The sequence below is a fragment of the Rana temporaria genome, chromosome 5, assembly GCF_905171775.1.
Source record: "Rana temporaria chromosome 5, aRanTem1.1, whole genome shotgun sequence".
NCBI classification, from domain to species: Eukaryota; Metazoa; Chordata; class Amphibia; order Anura; family Ranidae; genus Rana; species Rana temporaria.
The window spans coordinates 109,433,959-109,452,064 of record NC_053493.1 but is presented as its reverse complement, the minus strand read 5'-3'; the positions used below and the strand labels follow the sequence as shown (position 1 = coordinate 109,452,064).

Sequence of the window (18,106 nt, the reverse complement as noted above, 5' to 3'; positions counted from 1 at the left end):
TTTATATGTGTTTTTGGGGGATATTTATTATAGCAAAATGTAAAAAATATTGCATTTTTTTCAAAATTGTCACTCTATTTTTGTTTATAGCGCAAAAAATAAAAACCACAGAGGTGATCAAATACCACCAAAAGAAAGCTCTATTTGTGGGGAAAAAAGGACGTCAATTTTGTTTGGGAGCCACATCGCACGACCGCGCAATTGTCTGTTAAAGCGACGCAGTGCCGAATTGTAAAAACGCCTTTGGGCATTTAGCAGCATATTGGTCCGGGGCTTAAGTGGTTAATCAGTCTCAGAACCTGTGTAATTAATGTGTTCAGGTTTAAAGGGATGAGGTGGTAACCCTAGACCCACAGCTTGCACTGATACACGTGAAAACTCCACCTGATGGATGGGGTGGAGGGGGGAGAGGTTAAAGTATTGCTAAGATGATTCACATTAAAATAAATACATTCAGATACTTTATATAATTATATGTTAAAAGATTTGTTTCCCTTTAAGGAGATTCGGTCTCTGCACTTCCCTGTGCTGTCTTGACATACGCAACCAATTAAAGACAGAATTAATTTTGGGTGGGGGAAATGGAAAGAAGATAAGGGCTGTACAAAACTTGTTTGCAACACACCTGCCTAAGGTTCGCGACAGGTATGTTATCAGGAAGATTCACTTTATGTACAAATGTTTTCTGCCTCTTCTAGAGGCATTAATGGACCCACATTGTACTAATAGGCTTTTTTAAGTTGGCCATAGACAGATCCAAGTTCAGCTGGTTCAGCAGGGACCAACCAAATTTCAGTGTGTGGCTGTTTCTGTTGCACAGAAGTCGATTGCTAGTTTCACTTCTATTGGATGGACAAGTTGGAAAACGTTTGTTCGTCAGCTGCCGATCAGCGTAATCTGAAAGCATCAGGTCCTGCTGTCAGAATACAATTTCCCAGTGGGGTGAGGCGCATTGAAAGTGCAGTTTCTTAATGGCATAACCAGGGTTAATGCCGTATTCTCGTGCATGTGCGGGGATCTCCCGGTCCTGCGCGACTGCCAATCACAGCACCGGAGCAGCGAAAACAGGAAGTATGTGCGAGGGGACATGGCAGCGGTGAACGAGGAGGACTTCAGGGGCATTGATCTCAGGTAGGTGCAACATAATGAGCTAGTATGCTATGCATACTAGCTCATTATGCCTTTCTCTTTCAGGTTTACTTCCTCTTTAAGTTTAATGTTAAAGGGGTTGTAAAGGTTTGTTTTTTATTTTCTAAATAGGTTCCTTTTAAGCAAGTGCATTGTTGGTTTACTTACCTTTTCCTTCGATTTCCCTTCTAAATGTTTTTTTTTTCTTTGTCTGTCTGAATTTTTCACTTCCTGTTCTTCATCAGTAAGCTGTTCTGGCTGACTAACCCCCAGCCAGAACATGGGGGCAAGCTTACCGAGGAGAAACAGGAAGTGAGAAATTCAGACAAAGAAAAAAAAAAATTTAGAAGGGAAATGGAAGGAAAAGGTAAGTGAACCAACAATGCACTAGCTTAAAGGAACCTATTTAGAAAATAAAAAACGAACCTTTACAACCCCTTTAACTATAGCATATGATTATTTTTAATGCTGGGTTCACATCTTAGGGTTTTTGCAGCCAGCACTTGCACTAGGGTTGCCATCTCATCCCTTTTAAACCTGAACACGTATGAATTACACTGGTTATGAAGCTAATTTAATGCAGATAAGGCACTAAGTGAGTTTATTCCCACCTTGAGCCCTGGTTCACACTGGGTACGATTTGAGATGCGATTTGACATGTCAAATCGCATCTCAAATCGGCAGCATTTGCCGGCAATTGTCGGCAATGGCACTGTCCTAATCAGTGCGACACCGCATCTGCGATTTCAAAAAGTAGTTCCTGTACTACTTTTTGCGATTTTGGGCCGCGATTTACATTAAATTGCGGCCGAAATCGCGGCCGCGAAATCGCGGTAAAATCGCGCATTTTACCGCGATTTTGAATTCGCAGCAGTGTGAACCTAGGCTTAATCAGCAACAGTACCTGTGTAATTATTCAGCTACAGTGTAACTAGTATGTGTTTGGTTTTAAAGGGATGAGGTGGCAACCCTAGTTTGCGTGGGCACAGCAGCCTATTCAAATGAATGGGCTGGAGTGACTGCATTTCCTCCAAAAAGAAAAAGGGCATGCACCTTTTCAAAAAACGCAGCCGCAGGAAAATCGCATTGTCTTTTTGACCATGCAATTTTTTTTTTCAACACGCTGCATGTTGAGATGCGTGTGGTCATGCCATTTAGAATAAAGGGCAGTGATGTTTAACTGCGGGTGGTTGTGGGTATCGCTGGGCACTTGACGGGCCCGCAGGCACACGCATAGGTGTGAACCTAACGTAAGCCTTATTTTAAGGCCTATGTTGCCTTACTGAAATTTGGCCCGTTTTTGTTTTGTTAGACAGTTTCTTTTTGTCTTGGACTTGTTTCCCAGATCTTTAGGGGCCCATTCATACTGCTTTGTGTTGAGGCAACCATTTTTTTTTTTTTTTAAATGGGCCCCAGCTCAACCACAACGCAACCAAAAATGGCCATGACCCAAAGTGCACCACAATGCATGAAATCTGTATCGTGATGTGCTGCTCTCTACTGTGTGTTAGTTTGTTGGGTGGGCCATTTAAAATGCTTGGCTTTGGGGTAAGGTGTTTTACTTTATTACACAGATCTGAAGGAGGTATACCTAATGCCTGATGCACACAAGTTTATTTATTTTTTTGTTCAACCCAGCGGGTTGGTGGTTTTTGGTCACCTCTGCATTTATTTATTTTGCGCTATAAACAAAAAAAGAACGAAAAAAACCCCCACAATATTTTGTACTTCTTTTTTTTTTTTTCTATAAAAATTTTTTCTATAAAAAAAGTTTTCTCCGTTTAGGCCAATATGTATTCTTCTACATATTTTTGGTAATAAAAAAAATCTCAAAGCGTATATTGATTGGTTTGCGCAAAAGTTATAGCATCTACAAAATAGGGGATAGATTTACGGCATTTTTTTTATATTACAGGCGGTCCACTAGTTAAACATTCGACGTACAAACGACTCCTACTTACCGTACAAACGGAGGGAGACAACCGGAAGTGCGAGGAAATCTATCCCTAGGAAGGGGAATTCACTCCTGTATTAGTTGTTATGGGAAAAAGGTACCTCCACTGAAGCTTTATCACCAAGGCTTGTTTCCACAACAACCCAACATTTTCTAAATCCAATTGTCATTGGGACAGAAAGTGAGGAGAAATCTCCTGAACAGGGGCACAGACAGCAAAACAATGTTACAGGGGTGTTAACCCTTCCCCATGCTATCCGAAAAGCTTTAAAATATTTTTTTTGTCTGGAGCTACACTTAAAAAACGTACCTGTTCCGACTTACAAACAGATTCGACTTAAAGCGGGAGTTCACCCGAAAAACAATTTTTAACATTAGATTGAGGTTCGTTTTGTGAAGGGGAATCTGGTGTGTTTTTTTTTAAATCGAAGCAGTACTTACCGTTTTAGAGATAGATCTTCTCTGCCGCTTCCGGATATGGTCTTCGGGACTGGGCGTTCCTATTTGATTGACAGGCTTCCGACGGTCGCATACATCGCGTCACGAGTAGCCGAACGTCGGTGCGGCTCTATACGGCGCCTGCGCACCGGCGTTCGGCTACTTTCGGAAAATCGTAACGCGCTGTATGCGACCGTCGGAAGCCTGTCAATCAAATAGGAACGCCCAGTCCCGCAGCCCATACCCGGAAGCGGCGGAGAAGATCTCTCTCTAAAACGGTAAGTACTGCCTCGATTAAAAAAAAAAAAAAAAACACCTGATTCCCCTTCACAAAATGAGCCTCAACAAAATGAGCCTCAATCTAATGTTAGAAATTGCATTTTTGGGTGAACCTCCACTTTAAGAACAAGCCTACAGTCCCTATATTTTTTGTAACCCGGGGACCACCTGTAATTGTCGTTTTTTTTTTTTTTTTTTTTTTTTATTAGTAATGGCGGCGATCTGCATTTTTTTTTTTTTTTTTTTGTGTGTGTGTCTGCGACATTATGGCGGACGCATCAGACACTTTTGACGCTATTTTGGGACCATTGTCATTTATAAAGCAATCAGTGCTATAAAAATGCACTGATTACTGTGTAAATGACACTGGCAGGGAAGAGGTTAAACACTAGGGGGGCGATGAAGGGATTAAGTGTGTCCTAGGGAGTGATTCTAGCTGTGAGGGGGCTGGGCTACGATGACAGGGAGCAGTAGATCTCTGTCCTGTCACTAGGCAGAACAGGGAAATGCCTTGTTTACATAGGCATCTCCCCATTCTGCCTCTCCGTTGACACTATCGCGGGCCACGAGCGAACATCGAATCTAGGGGGACGGTCATGGAGAGTGCGGCTTCTTAAAGCGGACGTACAGGTACGTCCATTTGCCCACTGCTGCCATTCTGCCAACGTATATCCGCGTGCAGCGCTCAGCAAGTGGTTAAGAACACTGCTATCTTCCAGGAGGCCTGCTACATGTGGCAGTCTGCTCCCCCCTTGCAGGTCCCTGCACCTTCCTGTAGTACTCACACTGTCTTCCTTGCTCCCGCTGCCTCACAGGAAAGCCTAATCCAACTTGTGGTAGGATCCTTCTAGGCTAGCCACCTGAGCCCTGGCCCGAGGTAGAGCCCCTACCTTGCAGGGGTCCCTTGAGGGTCACCAACTGTCTCCTTCAGCACTGCCTCTCCATCTTCCACCCAACTTCCCCTGCTGGCATGGCTCATCCATATTTAAGGATAGGCTTAGTCCCCTGCCAGGCCCACTGCCCACGAATCCGCCAAGCTCCCTTTAACATTTCAGGACAGCCCTCATAGCCTCTGCCCACTAACTTCTAGAAGTTTCTCCATACTTCCAGATCCAGGGGGGGGGGGTACTGGAGAGCTGCCTGTATGAGTCACTTGGCTTTGAAAATTTAGTAACCCTGGCCCAATTAGACTCGCTGGGTTTAACCACTTCAGCACCAGGAAGATTTGGCTGCTCAATGACAGGCCATTTTTTGCGATACAGCACTGCATCGCTTTAACTGACAATTGCGTGGTCGTGCAACGCTGTACCCAAACAACATTTACATCCTCTTTTCCCACAAATAGAGCTTTCTTTTGGTGGTATTTGATCACCTCTGCGTTTTTTTGTGCTATAAACAAGAGCGACAATTTTGAGAAAAAAATTCCCAGTTCTCGGCTCTGTCGCGAGCGATCGCGGGTGCCCGGCAGTCATTGCGCCCACTGGCACTAGCATTGGGTCTGGGTACACGCAGCGGATGCGTGTGCCCGCCCCTGTGGCCAAAAGGCGATGCGACATAAGGTAATGTCGTTTCGCCAGCTGTGCCATTCTGCCACAGTAAAACTGCAGTGATTGGTTAAATGGTTAAAAATTGGTTAAAATGTGCTTTTTACCTACTCTGCCACTAGAAGCACACTAGATGGCGCTACATATGTGATCTGGAAGACAATTCTAATTGCCCAGAAACTATTATGGTCCAGGTCACAGGACACATTATTATTTGAACTCCTAATATCCACTAATTGTCGCTAACGATGATTGTATATATTGCACTTAAAATGAGTATGCTATAAATATATTGACATAATGATGATTTATTTTTATTTTTATATATGCAGAATTTCCTTGTTTATGATGGGAAAAGGTAGCCGAGTTGTTATTTGTGGATTCACCACAGTTGGAAAAACTGCTATACTTGAGCAGGTGATCTATGGAAATCATGTAGTTGGTAAGATCCTTCAATATGTTCTGTAGTGGACCATTTGGTATAAATGCATTCGAAGATTGATGTCATCATATGTGTCACCTATGTGTTTAGTAAAAGGTGGTGATATTCCCTATACTTGTCTCTGCCATAATTTGCTGTCAGTGACAGGTTTCCCTAATTCTATAAGGCACCCTGCCCAGTGCCATCATAATAGCATCATGGGCCCCTGGGCAAAGTAATGCACTGGGGCCCCTACCAGCCTGAATCTGATTTCCCCATCACAGTCCCCCCTTATATCGGGTGTCCCCATCAGTTTCCCCATACATCAGATTTTCCCATCAGTGTCCCCCTTCCCCCTTGTACTCATAGATCACAATTCCTTTTTCCCACCTGCGATAAAGGCAGCTCCTCCTTCCTTCGTCGGCATTATAACTGAGGTGAGTTTTCCGCCCCCCTGAAGGATGGAGGAGAAGGCTGGATCCTCACTCCAGCAGAAGCCAAATGCTGCTCTTTCTGACAGGAGTGACATTGCAGTTATCCCTGTAAAAAAAGAGCAGCACAATGCACCCCCCAACACAGCAACTAAACCTGTCCTGGCTCTGATCATGGGGCCCCAATGTACCCGGGGCCCCCGGGCAGTGTCCAGGTGTGCCCATGCATTAAGACAGCCCTGACCCTGCCCATTATTACACGTGTCCCATTTCCAGGTAGCTGGTTAGAATCAATCTGTTGCAACAGAAACCTGGGATCAGCCACTGCTGCCTTGTTTTCAATTGTGCAGACTGAGTCTCTCGTTCTCATCCTTGCTTCACAATGAAGTCATGACCTAGAACATAATGTATTGGTTGTCGCAGCTGTTCCAGATTCTGACTGCACCAGTTTTGATAAATTCTCCTCACTGTGTTTCACATATCTTACTCCTGACTACTGCATTCGAAGTACAGAACATGCTTTGTTAAAGTGGTTGTAAAGGCACAAGGTTTTTACCTTCATGCATGCGGGTAAAAAACCTTCTTTGTGCAGCAGTCTTCCCCCAAGCCCCACCTAATACTCACCTGAGCCCCCTCCTGATCCAGCGATGTCCACAAGAGTCTTGGCTCCCCAAAGACTTGCACTCCTGATTGTCTTTTGGTAGCAACGGGAGCCATTTGATCCCACTGCTGTCAATAACAGCCAGTAAGCCAATTATGAGACGGAGTGGACAGGAGTGTTTCTGCTTAGATACCCCCATAGCAAGCTGATTGCTGTGGGGGCATCCAGAAGGAGGGAGGGGACAGGGGCGCCAGCGAGGGACCTGAGAAGATCAGGGCTGCTCTGTGCAAAACCATTACACAGAGCAGGCAAGTATGACAGCTGTGTAGTAAAGGATATGCAATAGAAATTTTTTATTTTATTAAAATGAATGTACTGGGGTTTGTTTTGTCTGTTACATACTTGTTTGTGGCAGTCATTAAAGCATATGCCCCTTAAACCCCTCCCACTGTTGATGCAATCTGACCACACCCACAGTTTTGGTGTGGCTCCACAATATTGCCAAATATCATTTCTCTTTTGGGGGGTGCAAAAAAAATGACCAACTGCGGGTGCCAGATGTGCTAGCTACGCCACTGACTGCCCTGTGTCACCTGATAGAAGCCCCCCCCCCCAATACAAAAATATAAAACCATATAAAAAATTACATAAAATAATAAAAATGTATAATAAAATATATAATCTTTTATTAAATGTATCTTGGGGAAGTAATATTTTGCTGGTCATCTGTAACAAAAAAAAATCTTTGCCATTCTGAAGCTTCCCTCCAACCACTTTGCATATTATTTTATATATACTGTGATTCTGTACTTGCCAAATATGCTGCAGACCTCTCCCTCTACTAAGTCTGGCTGCAATCATTTTAACTGTGGGCAGCTGAAGCTGCTGCCTGTTCACTTCCTGGATTGACACAGTCACACCTCCAGCTCTGCAGCTCTCATTGGCCCTTTTATGACTCCCTCCCCCCTCCCTTGCTCACAAACTTTCACAAGAGTGAGAGAGAGAGAGAGCTGTGCATGATGTCCTAAGCCTAGTTTTTTTCCCAGACAAGAAACAGGAAGTGAGCTGTGTAAGGTATTTACTGGCAGAAAAAAATGTTTTACTATCCAAAGTTTAAAACAACAAGGGCAGAAGATTTAATAGATAGAAAGTTGAAAAAAAGGTTCGCTTTAAGCTGAACAGGTATATTTATTACATACATACATTATCCATATAGGTAAGAGAGCCAGCAGCTCGATCTTCCGCAATGAAGGAGTTTATTAATCCAGGTATAGTGCAAAATAAAACAGGGCTTGCACGTTTTGGCGACTTGCCGTAATAGGCATTGATTAACCACTTCAGCCCCGGATACATTTACCCCCTTCCTTACCGGAGCATTTTTTGCGATTCGGCACTGCGTCGCTTTGGCTGACAATTGCGCGGTCGTGCGACGTTGTACCCAAACAAAATTGATGTTTTTTTTTTTTTTGTTTTTTTTCGCAAAAAGAGATTTATTTTATACATAAAAAAAATCTTCCACAGTTTAGGCCGATATGTATTTTGGTTAAAAAAAATCCCAATAAGTGCATATTGATTGGTTTGCGCAAAAGTTATAGCGTCTACAAAATGGGGGATAGATTTATGGCATTTTTATTATAATTTTTTTTTTCACATTGCTATTTGCCTAGCGTACTTGTTTGTAGCCTAAATACTGAAATGTGCTCTTAAAAATGTAATTTAGTAACTTTTCTGAAATGCCAGTAAAAACGTGGCTGCGCCAGTAAATTTCAATCTGGTAGGTTGGCAACACTGGAGGCTTCTGAAATCATTCTGAGGTCTGACGGGTACAATTGACCTATTTCTGTCCTGCATTTGACCTCCTAAGCTGCATCAACCTGCTTTTGCAATCCCATTGACTTGAATGCAAAAAGCAATCGCAGACCCTAAACTTGCCCTTTTTGTTTTGTGCTTCCCCATTTGCAGGTCAGGAACACAGTGACACCCTGGAAGATGTTTATATTGCCTCTGTGGAAACTGACCGTGGTGTGAGAGAGCAGCTCCGTATTTATGACACGCAAGGACTTCAGGATGGAATGGAGCTGCCAAAACATTACTTCTCTGTTGCTGATGGATTCATTCTCGTCTACAGTGTGGACAGCTTGGAATCTTTCCGAAGGGTTGAGCAGCTTAAAAGGGATGTTGACAGATTCAGAGATAAAAAGGAGGTTTGTTTTAAAGAACTTCGATAAGCACTTATCTTAAGGCCTTTCTGTAGAAATATACTCGATATTCCCCCACCCCTTCCTCAGCATAGCGAGCAGAGTACCGTATTTATCGGCGTATACCGCGCACTATTTTGCCCTGAAAATCAGGGCAAAATCGTGGGTGCGCGATATACGCCGATACCCACTTTCCCGCCACGAGTTTTGAATACTGCGCCGGCATATACCGAGCGCAGTACACTCGTGTAACTTCGGGCAGTCTCGGCGCCTCTCGCACTGACGTCCTGAGCGTACAGGACGTCAGCGCGACAGTTGCCGAGCCTGCCCGACGTTACACGAGTGTACTGCGCTCGGTATATGCCGGCGCAGTATTCAAAACTCGTGGCGGAAAACGAGCGGGGAAGACGCGAGGACGCCGGACCCGCCGAAGAGGACACCCGAACCTGCAGATGGACGCCGGACCCGACGAGGCCGCCGATGAACGCCGCGCAAGACACCAAAACTGTAAGTACTAAAAAACTTTTTTTCCACAGGAATTCGGGCCACTTTGGGGGTGCGCGGTATACGCGGGAGCGCGTTATACCGCGATAAATACGGTATGTATTTTTTGTGGATAATGCAGGCTTTCCCTGGTTTAGGCCCGATTCATACCTATGCATTTTCCAGTTTTGCAGAAATACACTGCAGTCCATTTAACATGGTCTCCTATGGGTCACGTTCACATCTATGCATTTTATGGAAAGGGCCAGGGACTTTTCTCTGGCTGTTAGTTCTATAGACTTCAATGGATCAAAAACGTGTATTAAAAAATGCAAAATGAACCTGGAATAAGCAAACTGCAACCTGCATATGTGTGAACCGGGTTTTAGGTGAAAGATCAACACATCTGAACCAGAAAAAAAATTCTTACATGATGCAATAATTTTTTTTTGGTTCCAATGTCAAGTAGGCATGATGACCTGTGTGGGATAGGGTGACAACATTTCCAAACTGCCATTCAGGGTCACACCCCCTCTCTCACCTTCCCCCAAAAAAAGATAAGGGGGGGGGGCGTCGGAGGGTAATGTAGTCTCGGGGTTGATCGGGAATTTGGCAGCGGGTTATTTGTCAGGTGAATGTGCCGCTTGCCACCCATAGCCTGCCACCAGATGCAGTGCTTCCGTCGCTCCCTCTGCATGATGAGGTACATGTGTAGAAGGAAAGGAATGCCATCACTATCTGGAGAGTGAAGATCACACCAGTCCCTGCTGCTTGCCGGAGAAGGAGGAGGTGCCGAGGTGGGAGGTGAACAGCAGTGCTGCACTAGGCGCAGGCCTCGCTCCCGGTCTAGCTGTCTGAGAGTAAATTGTCACTGGTTGCAAGATGCCAGGCAGAGCTGGTCCTAACAACCAGTTCCGGAAATGTAGTTATTGGTTAGTAGGGGGTGGCTGTGTCCTCTATTTCGTTCCGGGACATTGTATTGTCCCAGAATGAAGGTGCCCAGGACAGACATCCGGAACACGTGGGCACAGGCTCCAAGGTATATGAGAGTAAGTTCAGATAACTGACTTTACATGAACCACTTTTAGATAGACCGGAAAAAACTGTTTGCGCTCAGTGTGATCACTTTATACCTAGAGCTGCACCTATTTCACATCCGAATATAAAGATGAACGAAAAATATATACACCTAGAACAAGTGTGCTAGCAGATAAATAAGTGCTAAAAAATAAGAAAAAAAATGGGGGAACAGTCTGAAAGTACATGTATATAAAGTGCATTGCCAACTGAATGACTCGATAAATGCTGAAAATTAAATGTATGTGACCAAACCAAATGTATATGTATTGGTTGGCAATGCACTTTATATATGATCTATTTTGTACTTTTGGACTGTTACCATTTAATATTTTTTTAGCACATATTTAATTCTTTATCTGGTAGCATCGTTGGTGTGTGTGTGTGTGTGTGTGTGTGTGTGTGTGTGTGTGTGTGTGTGTGTGTGTGTGTGTGTGTGTGTGTGTGTGTGTGTGTATAAATATGTAAACTCACCTATGTGTCTTTGTTCTTGGGGCTCATGAACACAGTTAAGCGCAGACTAAATCCTTGTACACACTATTCGATTGTTGGCAGGGGATTGTCTGTTAACAGACTTTTGTCCTAAATTTGTACCATTGGTACACTCCTTTTGACAATTGTTGTCCAACAAATGTTGGATGACATGCTAGTAAATTTTCGGCGGACAACGGTTTGACGTCAGATTTCCGTATGGTCAGTACACAAATCTGTCACACAACAGTCAAAAGTACAAACACTCATGCTCTGAATCAATGCTCACCAAACACAAAATTGGCAGGAGGGTGGCGCTCAAGAGCTGAAATTCCTCGTAATACGTCACTATGTTCGTGTTTGTGGCACGAAAATTGTGTAACGTTGGTATGCAAGACAAGATTCTGGCACACGCCCTTTTGACAAAAATCAGATGCTCGGTTGGCCAACAATCGTACCGTGTGTATGAGGCTTAAGGCAGTTCATAGATGACTCCATATTCTTTCCTTCTAGCACAGGTGGAAGGAAAGAAAACCACTTGCTTACCCCATCAACATGGTCAGTATTTTGTTCTGCCGGTGGGTGGGTGCGGGGAGCCCTCCTGGCTGGCAGGACATGATTACTGCTAGCGGCTATAGCTGCCAGCAGTGATCGTATGTAAAAAAAAAAAAAGCCAACAGGCTGATTGTACCCAAGTTGATTGATTGACTTGGGTACAAATTAATCAACCTGCCCATACTTGAATCAAATCTTGACCAGTACCTGCACAACTGGCCAACTTAAATAAACATGACCAAGGCTGCTTGGCACTTGATTTTTGGAGGTGTTGGAACCCTTGTCATGTTTATATTGCTGTCTAAGGATGAGCTCTGGCGTGTTGGCACAGTGCACGTGCAGAGACCGCCAGGAAGTCTGCACCGCGCTGCACTAATCACAGGCAGGGAGACATATTCCTGATGCTCGGCTGCAGAGATCGGGAAATGTCTCCCTGTCTGTGATTAGCGCAGTGCCGTGCAGACCTCCTGGTGGGCTCTGCACGTGTACTGTGCCAACACACCGGAGCAATCCTTATTGCTGTCTGTTCTGCACTGGGGAGAGTCGCCTTCCCTGTTTGTCCTGGTGACTATTGTCACAAAAACAGAAAGTGATGGGAAATGCAAAATTTTACAATTGTCATCATAGCAACCCCAATAAAGTTGAAATCTTCCATTGCATACATCTCTGGTGACCACTGTCAGAAGGATTTACTCACGCTTTTATATTGTGTCTCCAAGAGAGAAAGTGGATGGGTCATCTCATTTCCTGTTGTGTCTTCAAGAGATTAAAAGAAATGGGATACAGCTGTAAAAACACTGGTTGTAGGGCCTGTGCTTCCTGGTTATCAGCCAAACTGGCACCCCTTCCAAGTGACTTCTTTGTGCACGCTGCAGAAAAAAGTAATAAGTGCTAAAGTGCCCTAATTATTTAATCCTTACCGAGCAGCTCAATCTAGGTCTGCTCAGTCTGCTGTAAATTGATTCATTGTGCCAGTAGAGGTTGCTTTTTCATTGCAAAGAAAGCAGAAGACAGAATAAATTAGTTGTCTATAGTAATCCCCTTTAAAAGAAGCAAAGTGTGCCCAATTGGGCACAGGAGGATGGTGGGTGTAACAAAATGTATTTTTTTAAAAGCCCACCGTGAAATAAATGCTATCTTATTAGGGTAATCATATAAAAGAAACCATCGGGAAAGATTAAAGCAGAACTAAACTCAATCAGCATTAACCATTTTTAATCCTTATGCTGCTATCCTTAGTAAATAGTGTGTGTGTGTGTTGTATACTTCGTATATACTTCCTATCTACTTGTGCTAAACTTCTTCTTTATTTTTTTTATTTTTTTTACATCTTCAGTTGCCTCCTGGTTTTTGGCCTAGGCCAAAATGGTGCCATACATACCAAGTCTTCATGGGCATTTTTATTTTCATCTGGAGGAGGGAGTTTTTGTCACAATGTGCGAGTAATGTATGATGAACCTATTTGCACATTATGACACACTTACCTTATACATGCCTTAGAGCTCCAGTGTTGCCATGGCCAGGGCAGCTGATAGAAATTATGGGGCCCCATACAGCCTACCTGACAGGGCCCCCTTCAGCTCCACACCTGATCCCGCCCCTGGTCCCTCCTTCAGCCCCACTCCTGGCCCCTCCTTGAAACTATTTCTGCAGCACATTACGGCATTGGTAGCACTGTCTCTGCAGGCGGCACATATGTTATGGGACCAAACGCATGTTCTGCCTGCCGACAGTGCCACCCATGCCATATTGTGCTGCAGACAGTGCCACCCATGCCCTCAATGGCATGCCATTGGCAGCATGGGTGGCACTGTCTCTGCAGGCAGAACATGGGTTTTGGCATTAGCGTCATGGATGGCACTGTCTGCAGTACATTACGGCATGGGTGGCACTGTCTGCAGGCAGCACATGCGTTATGGCCCATAACGTATGGGCTATTTTCAGACCGTGCCACCCATGCCGCAAATGTCATAATGTATAGATGCTTCTGCTGCAGTAGTAGATTTTGAATCCCCCCCAACCAAGCACACACCTGTTAGCCGGGGCCCAGGAGTCCCTTCCTCCCTGATCCTGCTGCTGCCTGGACTGAAGTGCGAGTGTCCACAAACTATTTGATTCAGATGCCAGCTGCTTTTTCTTCTCCTGCCGGTGCTGCTGCTCGCCTCACTGGTTCTTCTCTCAGGCTGAGTGAGGAACATAGCAGAGGGGGAGGAATCACTCTGCGGCGCCAGGGGAAGACCCTATAGAGCATGGGTCTTCAAACTACGGCCCTCCAGTTGTTCAGGAACTACAATTCCCATCATGCCTAGTCATGTCTGTGAATGTCAGTGTGTTACAATGCCTCATGGGATGTGTAGTTCTACAACAGCTGGAGGGCCGTAGTTTGAGGATCCCTGCTATAGAGGATGCGCTGGCTGGGACTTGAGCCAGCATGAGGAGCGGGCGCGGAAGAGACATTCTTGCATTCCTCCGCACCCGAAATAGGAGAAATAGTCCCTGCCCATGCCGCCACCTACATAAATGCCACATTGAGCTATTGAAATAAAACAAAAAAGTACGGGGGGTGTGTTTGGGGGTGACTATGTTCAGTCATGGTGGCTGGATTTTTTTAAATTTTTTTTACTTTACATTAATTAGTTCTCTGTTAAGGTTGCCCCTGGTGCCCTACTGGTCGGGCCCGGTACAACAGGGCCAGTTGTACTGGCCTATCAGCAGCCCTGGCCCCCCTTGTCCTTTTTTTTTATTTTTATCTACCTATGCATAATTTTCCACATGTTACCACTTTAGTATCTGTGTGAACAAGCTCTAAATGGCAGAGTTCAGTGGTCTGTAGGCTGTAAAGCCTCACTGCACCGCATCAGTGTGAACGTTCTTTGTTGGGGTTTACATACACCGAGTGTAACAAAATGGATGCTTTTCTTTTTCAAGGTGGTGACCATCATTCTGGGAAATAAAACAGACCTGCAGGACTACAGACAAGTGGACCTAGAGATGGCTTCACAATGGGCAAGAGGTGAAAAAGTTAAATTATGGGAGGTGACTGTGGCAAACCGACAGACCTTACTTGAGCCATTCACGCTGCTGGCCAGCAAACTCAATCAGATCCAATGTAAATCCCTTTTTCTCCCTGGCAAAGGAAAGGTTAAGGGGACCCCATCTTCTGATAACTAGTCTACATCTCTTTATGCTTAATTAGAACTGTATTGTAGAGTTTTGTACTGATCCCTTCAATGCACTGCAGTATGCATTATAACAGATGGTGGTTACTGACATATATTTTCTTTCGTTAATGTGCTGTCGTAAAATGAAAGTATCCATTCTTTACTAGGTCCTATTTACAGTGTAGAAAACTGAACAATTACACTATTGTACATAATTTGTAAACCTAGGTCACACTTCTCTGCCACCTATCCAGTGCATATGCCTTTTGATATGTGATAATTCAAGATGTTCTGCATAATCGGTTCCCTCCAAGAGAGACTATGGCTTATTTCTCACAGCATGGTTCCCGGTTGGTTATGGTGCTGCACGGCCTGGTTTCAGCATGATGTCTTCCTGTGAGCGGCACCTGATATCTCTGGATCTCAATCCACTGTCACTGGTCTCTTGTATAAAGTTCCTCTTTGTGTTTAATAGTTCTGTTGATTACTTGTAAATAAAGGTTTTGCTCTTAAAGTGGATCTATCACTAAAATTCACTTCAGAACACATCAGCATCGCCAAATCCTGTTCTAGTTTTGCTCAAAGAATTTTATTTATTTTTTGCAATTTTAACCACTTCCCTACTGCCTCTTTGTGAAATGACGGCGGCAGGGACCCCTTCTCGATCCGGGTGGACGTCATATGACGGCCGGCGATCTAGGGCGTGTGCGCGCGCCGACGCTTGTGACCCGGCGCGGGTGCCCGGCGGCCGCGATTGCCGCCGGGTGCCCGCGATTGTCGGTAATCACAGCAGGTGTGTGTGTGTGTGTGTGTGTGTGTGTGTGTGTGTGTGAGAGTGTGTGAGAACACACAGATCCACCTCCTGTCAGCGGTGAGTAGACCAATGTGTGTTCCCAGTACAGAGGAACACACATCGGTCTCCTCCCCTTGAGAGTCCCCTCCCCCCTACAGTTATAACACATCTTGGGACACATATTAACCCCTTCCTTGCCCCCTAGTGGTTAACCCCTTCTCTGCCAGTCACATTTACACAGTAATCAATTCATATTTATAGCATTAATCGCTGTATAAATGTGAATGGTCCCAAAAACGTGTCAAAAGTGTCCGATGTGTTCGCGGTGACAGTAAAAAAATCGCAAATCGCCGCCAATACTAGTAAAAAAATTAATAAAATAAAAATGCCATAAATCTATCACCTATTTTGTAGACGCTATAACTTCTGCGCAAACCAATCAATCTTCTTTTTTTTTTTTTTTACCAAAAATATGTAGAAGAATACGTATCGGCCTAAACTGAGGGAAAATTTTTTTTTTTTAAAAAAAATTGTGATATTTATTAAATTAAAAGTAAAAAATATTGTGTTTTTTTTTTTTTTTTTTAAATTGTCGCTCTTCTTTTGTTTATAGCGCAAAAAATAAAAACCGCAGAGATGATCAAATACCACCAAAAGAAAGCTCTATTTGTGGGAACAAAATTATAAAAAAATTGTTTGGGTACAGTGTAGCATGACCGCGCAATTGTCATTCAAAGTGCGACAGTGCTGAAAGCTGAAAATTGGCTTGGGCAGGAAGGTGCGCAAGTGCCCGGTATGGAAGCGGTTAATGTCTCATGCACACTTGTGTGGGTGTTAAGTCTCTGTGCATGAGCATCTGGTTTTCTAGCCAGCTGGAGGGCACACAGTCCAGCCTGACTGTGGGCAGCCTGTCAAATTCTATGTGAGTCTGACAGCAGATGGACCATGCCCTCAAAGGTACTTCTTTTAGGGGAACATGCACCCAGGGATGAATGCAGATTGCTTGTGTTCCAGGCAGTTGTCCTTTGGATGCATAGAGCTTAAAGCCTCGTACACACGATCCAATTGTTGGCCAACCAAGCGTCGGATTTTTGTCTTAAGGGCGTGTGCCTGGATCTTGTCTTGCGTACAAATGGTACACAATTGTCGGCCAACAAACAAGAACGTAGTGACGTACTATGAGGAATTTCAGCTCTCGAGCACCACCCTTTGGGCCCCTTCTGCTAATTTTGTGAGAATGCGTGTGTGTACTTTCAACTTTTGTGTGATGGACTTGTGTATTGGCCATCAGAAAATCTGAATTTTCTAGCATGTCCTCCAACATTTGTTGGCAGAAAGTTGGACAACAATTGTCAAAAGGAGTGTACTAAGGACCCATACACACTATTAGATTTTCTGCAGATTTTTGTCTTCGGATTTCAAGTGCAAGTGCTTACCAGATACATATGCTTGTTTTACATATCTATCTGGTAAGCAGATTGATTGCACTGGGTGTTGGTGTGCATTTGTCTTTTGTAAACCCTGAAGCTTGGTGGAAGTTTTCTCATCTTCATCGGAATCTGTTGTCATTTGGACTATTACACATTTATTATTACTTTTATTTTTTGTGTTTGATCTACAAACTGTGCTGGCCGCTTTCTATTTTCTATTGTTGGCGCAGATATTTGTTCACCCTGTTTTACATTGTCTTCAGATTTACCAAAACCATATAATATGAGGTCAAACCCTAAAGCCTCATACACACGATCGGACTTCCAACTGACTTTTCCGTGGATTTTGGGCATTGTCCGTGAACTTGGTATGCATACTTTTTCAGCCAACAAATGCGAACGTAGTGATGTAATGGACGCACTACGTTGTTTTTGCTCTTTACCGCCACCCTTTGGGCAACTTCTGCTATTGTTGTCTGATCTTTAGCATTGGTTCTGAGCATGCGTGTTTGTACTTTGGACTTTAGTCCACAGATCGGATTAGCCAACGTAGGACATTTGTTGCCGGAAAGTTTGTCTGTTCACACAGCGAACATTTGTCCGATGGCAAAGTTTGTCCGATGGAGCGTACACACGGTCGGATTGTCTGCAAAAACAGGTCTGTCGTAGGTTTGTTGTCAAAGTCCTATCGTGTGTGTACAGGCCTTAAGACTTTCAATTTGTATGCAATCAGGCAGGCCCTTGCATTACATGGTTTTGGTAAATCTGAAGGCCAAAAATCTGCAGAAAATCTAATAGTGTGTATGAGGCCTAATTGTCAGATTTTAGGACAACAGTTCCTGCCAACAATTGGATTGTGTGTATGAAGCTTAAGTGGGTTCACACTGATGCGGGTCACAGCATGGGGTCTGGTGTGTCCCTGTACACAGATTCAGGTCAGAATTTTTGCCTGAATTCGCATTTGAAATGGAGCCAAAGGGCCCTTTTTTTTTTTTTTCAATGCGGACCATGGCCGCCCCGGAGATGTGTGAACCAGCTACATTGAGAGACGGTCACAATCTCCTGTAAAGCGAATTGGATGCAGAGAAATCTGCATCAGTGTGAACTCAGCCTTAAACCTACATAGTGCTAGGTGCACCATA

At 44.2% G+C, this 18,106-nt stretch overlaps 1 protein-coding gene across 4 annotated transcripts; it reads left to right on the top strand.

Annotated features, from left to right (window-relative positions):
- Positions 1-519: 519 nt before the first annotated feature.
- On the top strand, positions 520-15,255 carry NKIRAS1 (NFKB inhibitor interacting Ras like 1). 4 transcript variants are annotated; one of them, XM_040352992.1, is made up of 5 exons: positions 521-645; positions 3,044-3,179; positions 5,676-5,785; positions 8,759-9,000; positions 14,509-15,255. In XM_040352992.1, the coding sequence occupies exons 2-5, from the start codon at positions 3,169-3,171 to the stop codon at positions 14,749-14,751; spliced, it is 606 nt and encodes a 201-aa protein (XP_040208926.1). In that variant the 5' UTR covers positions 521-645; positions 3,044-3,168; the 3' UTR covers positions 14,752-15,255. The 4 variants fall into 4 exon arrangements, with proteins under 4 accessions (XP_040208928.1, XP_040208926.1, XP_040208925.1 ...); XM_040352993.1 differs by lacking the exon at positions 521-645 and adding an exon at positions 1,045-1,131; XM_040352994.1 differs by lacking the exon at positions 3,044-3,179 and having other exon boundaries at positions 520-645.
- Positions 15,256-18,106: the final 2,851 nt, after the last annotated feature.

Excerpts from the sequence above, each read along its gene's own strand:
- NKIRAS1 (XM_040352991.1), top strand. The coding sequence starts at position 1,007 with ATGTGCGGGGATCTCCCGGTCCTGCGCGACTGCCAATCACAGCACCGG. Across the intron at positions 1,132-5,675 it reads TTCAGGGGCATTGATCTCAG|AATTTCCTTGTTTATGATGG; the intron begins GTAGGTGCAACA and ends TTATATATGCAG. Across the intron at positions 5,786-8,758 it reads CTATGGAAATCATGTAGTTG|GTCAGGAACACAGTGACACC; the intron begins GTAAGATCCTTC and ends CCCCATTTGCAG.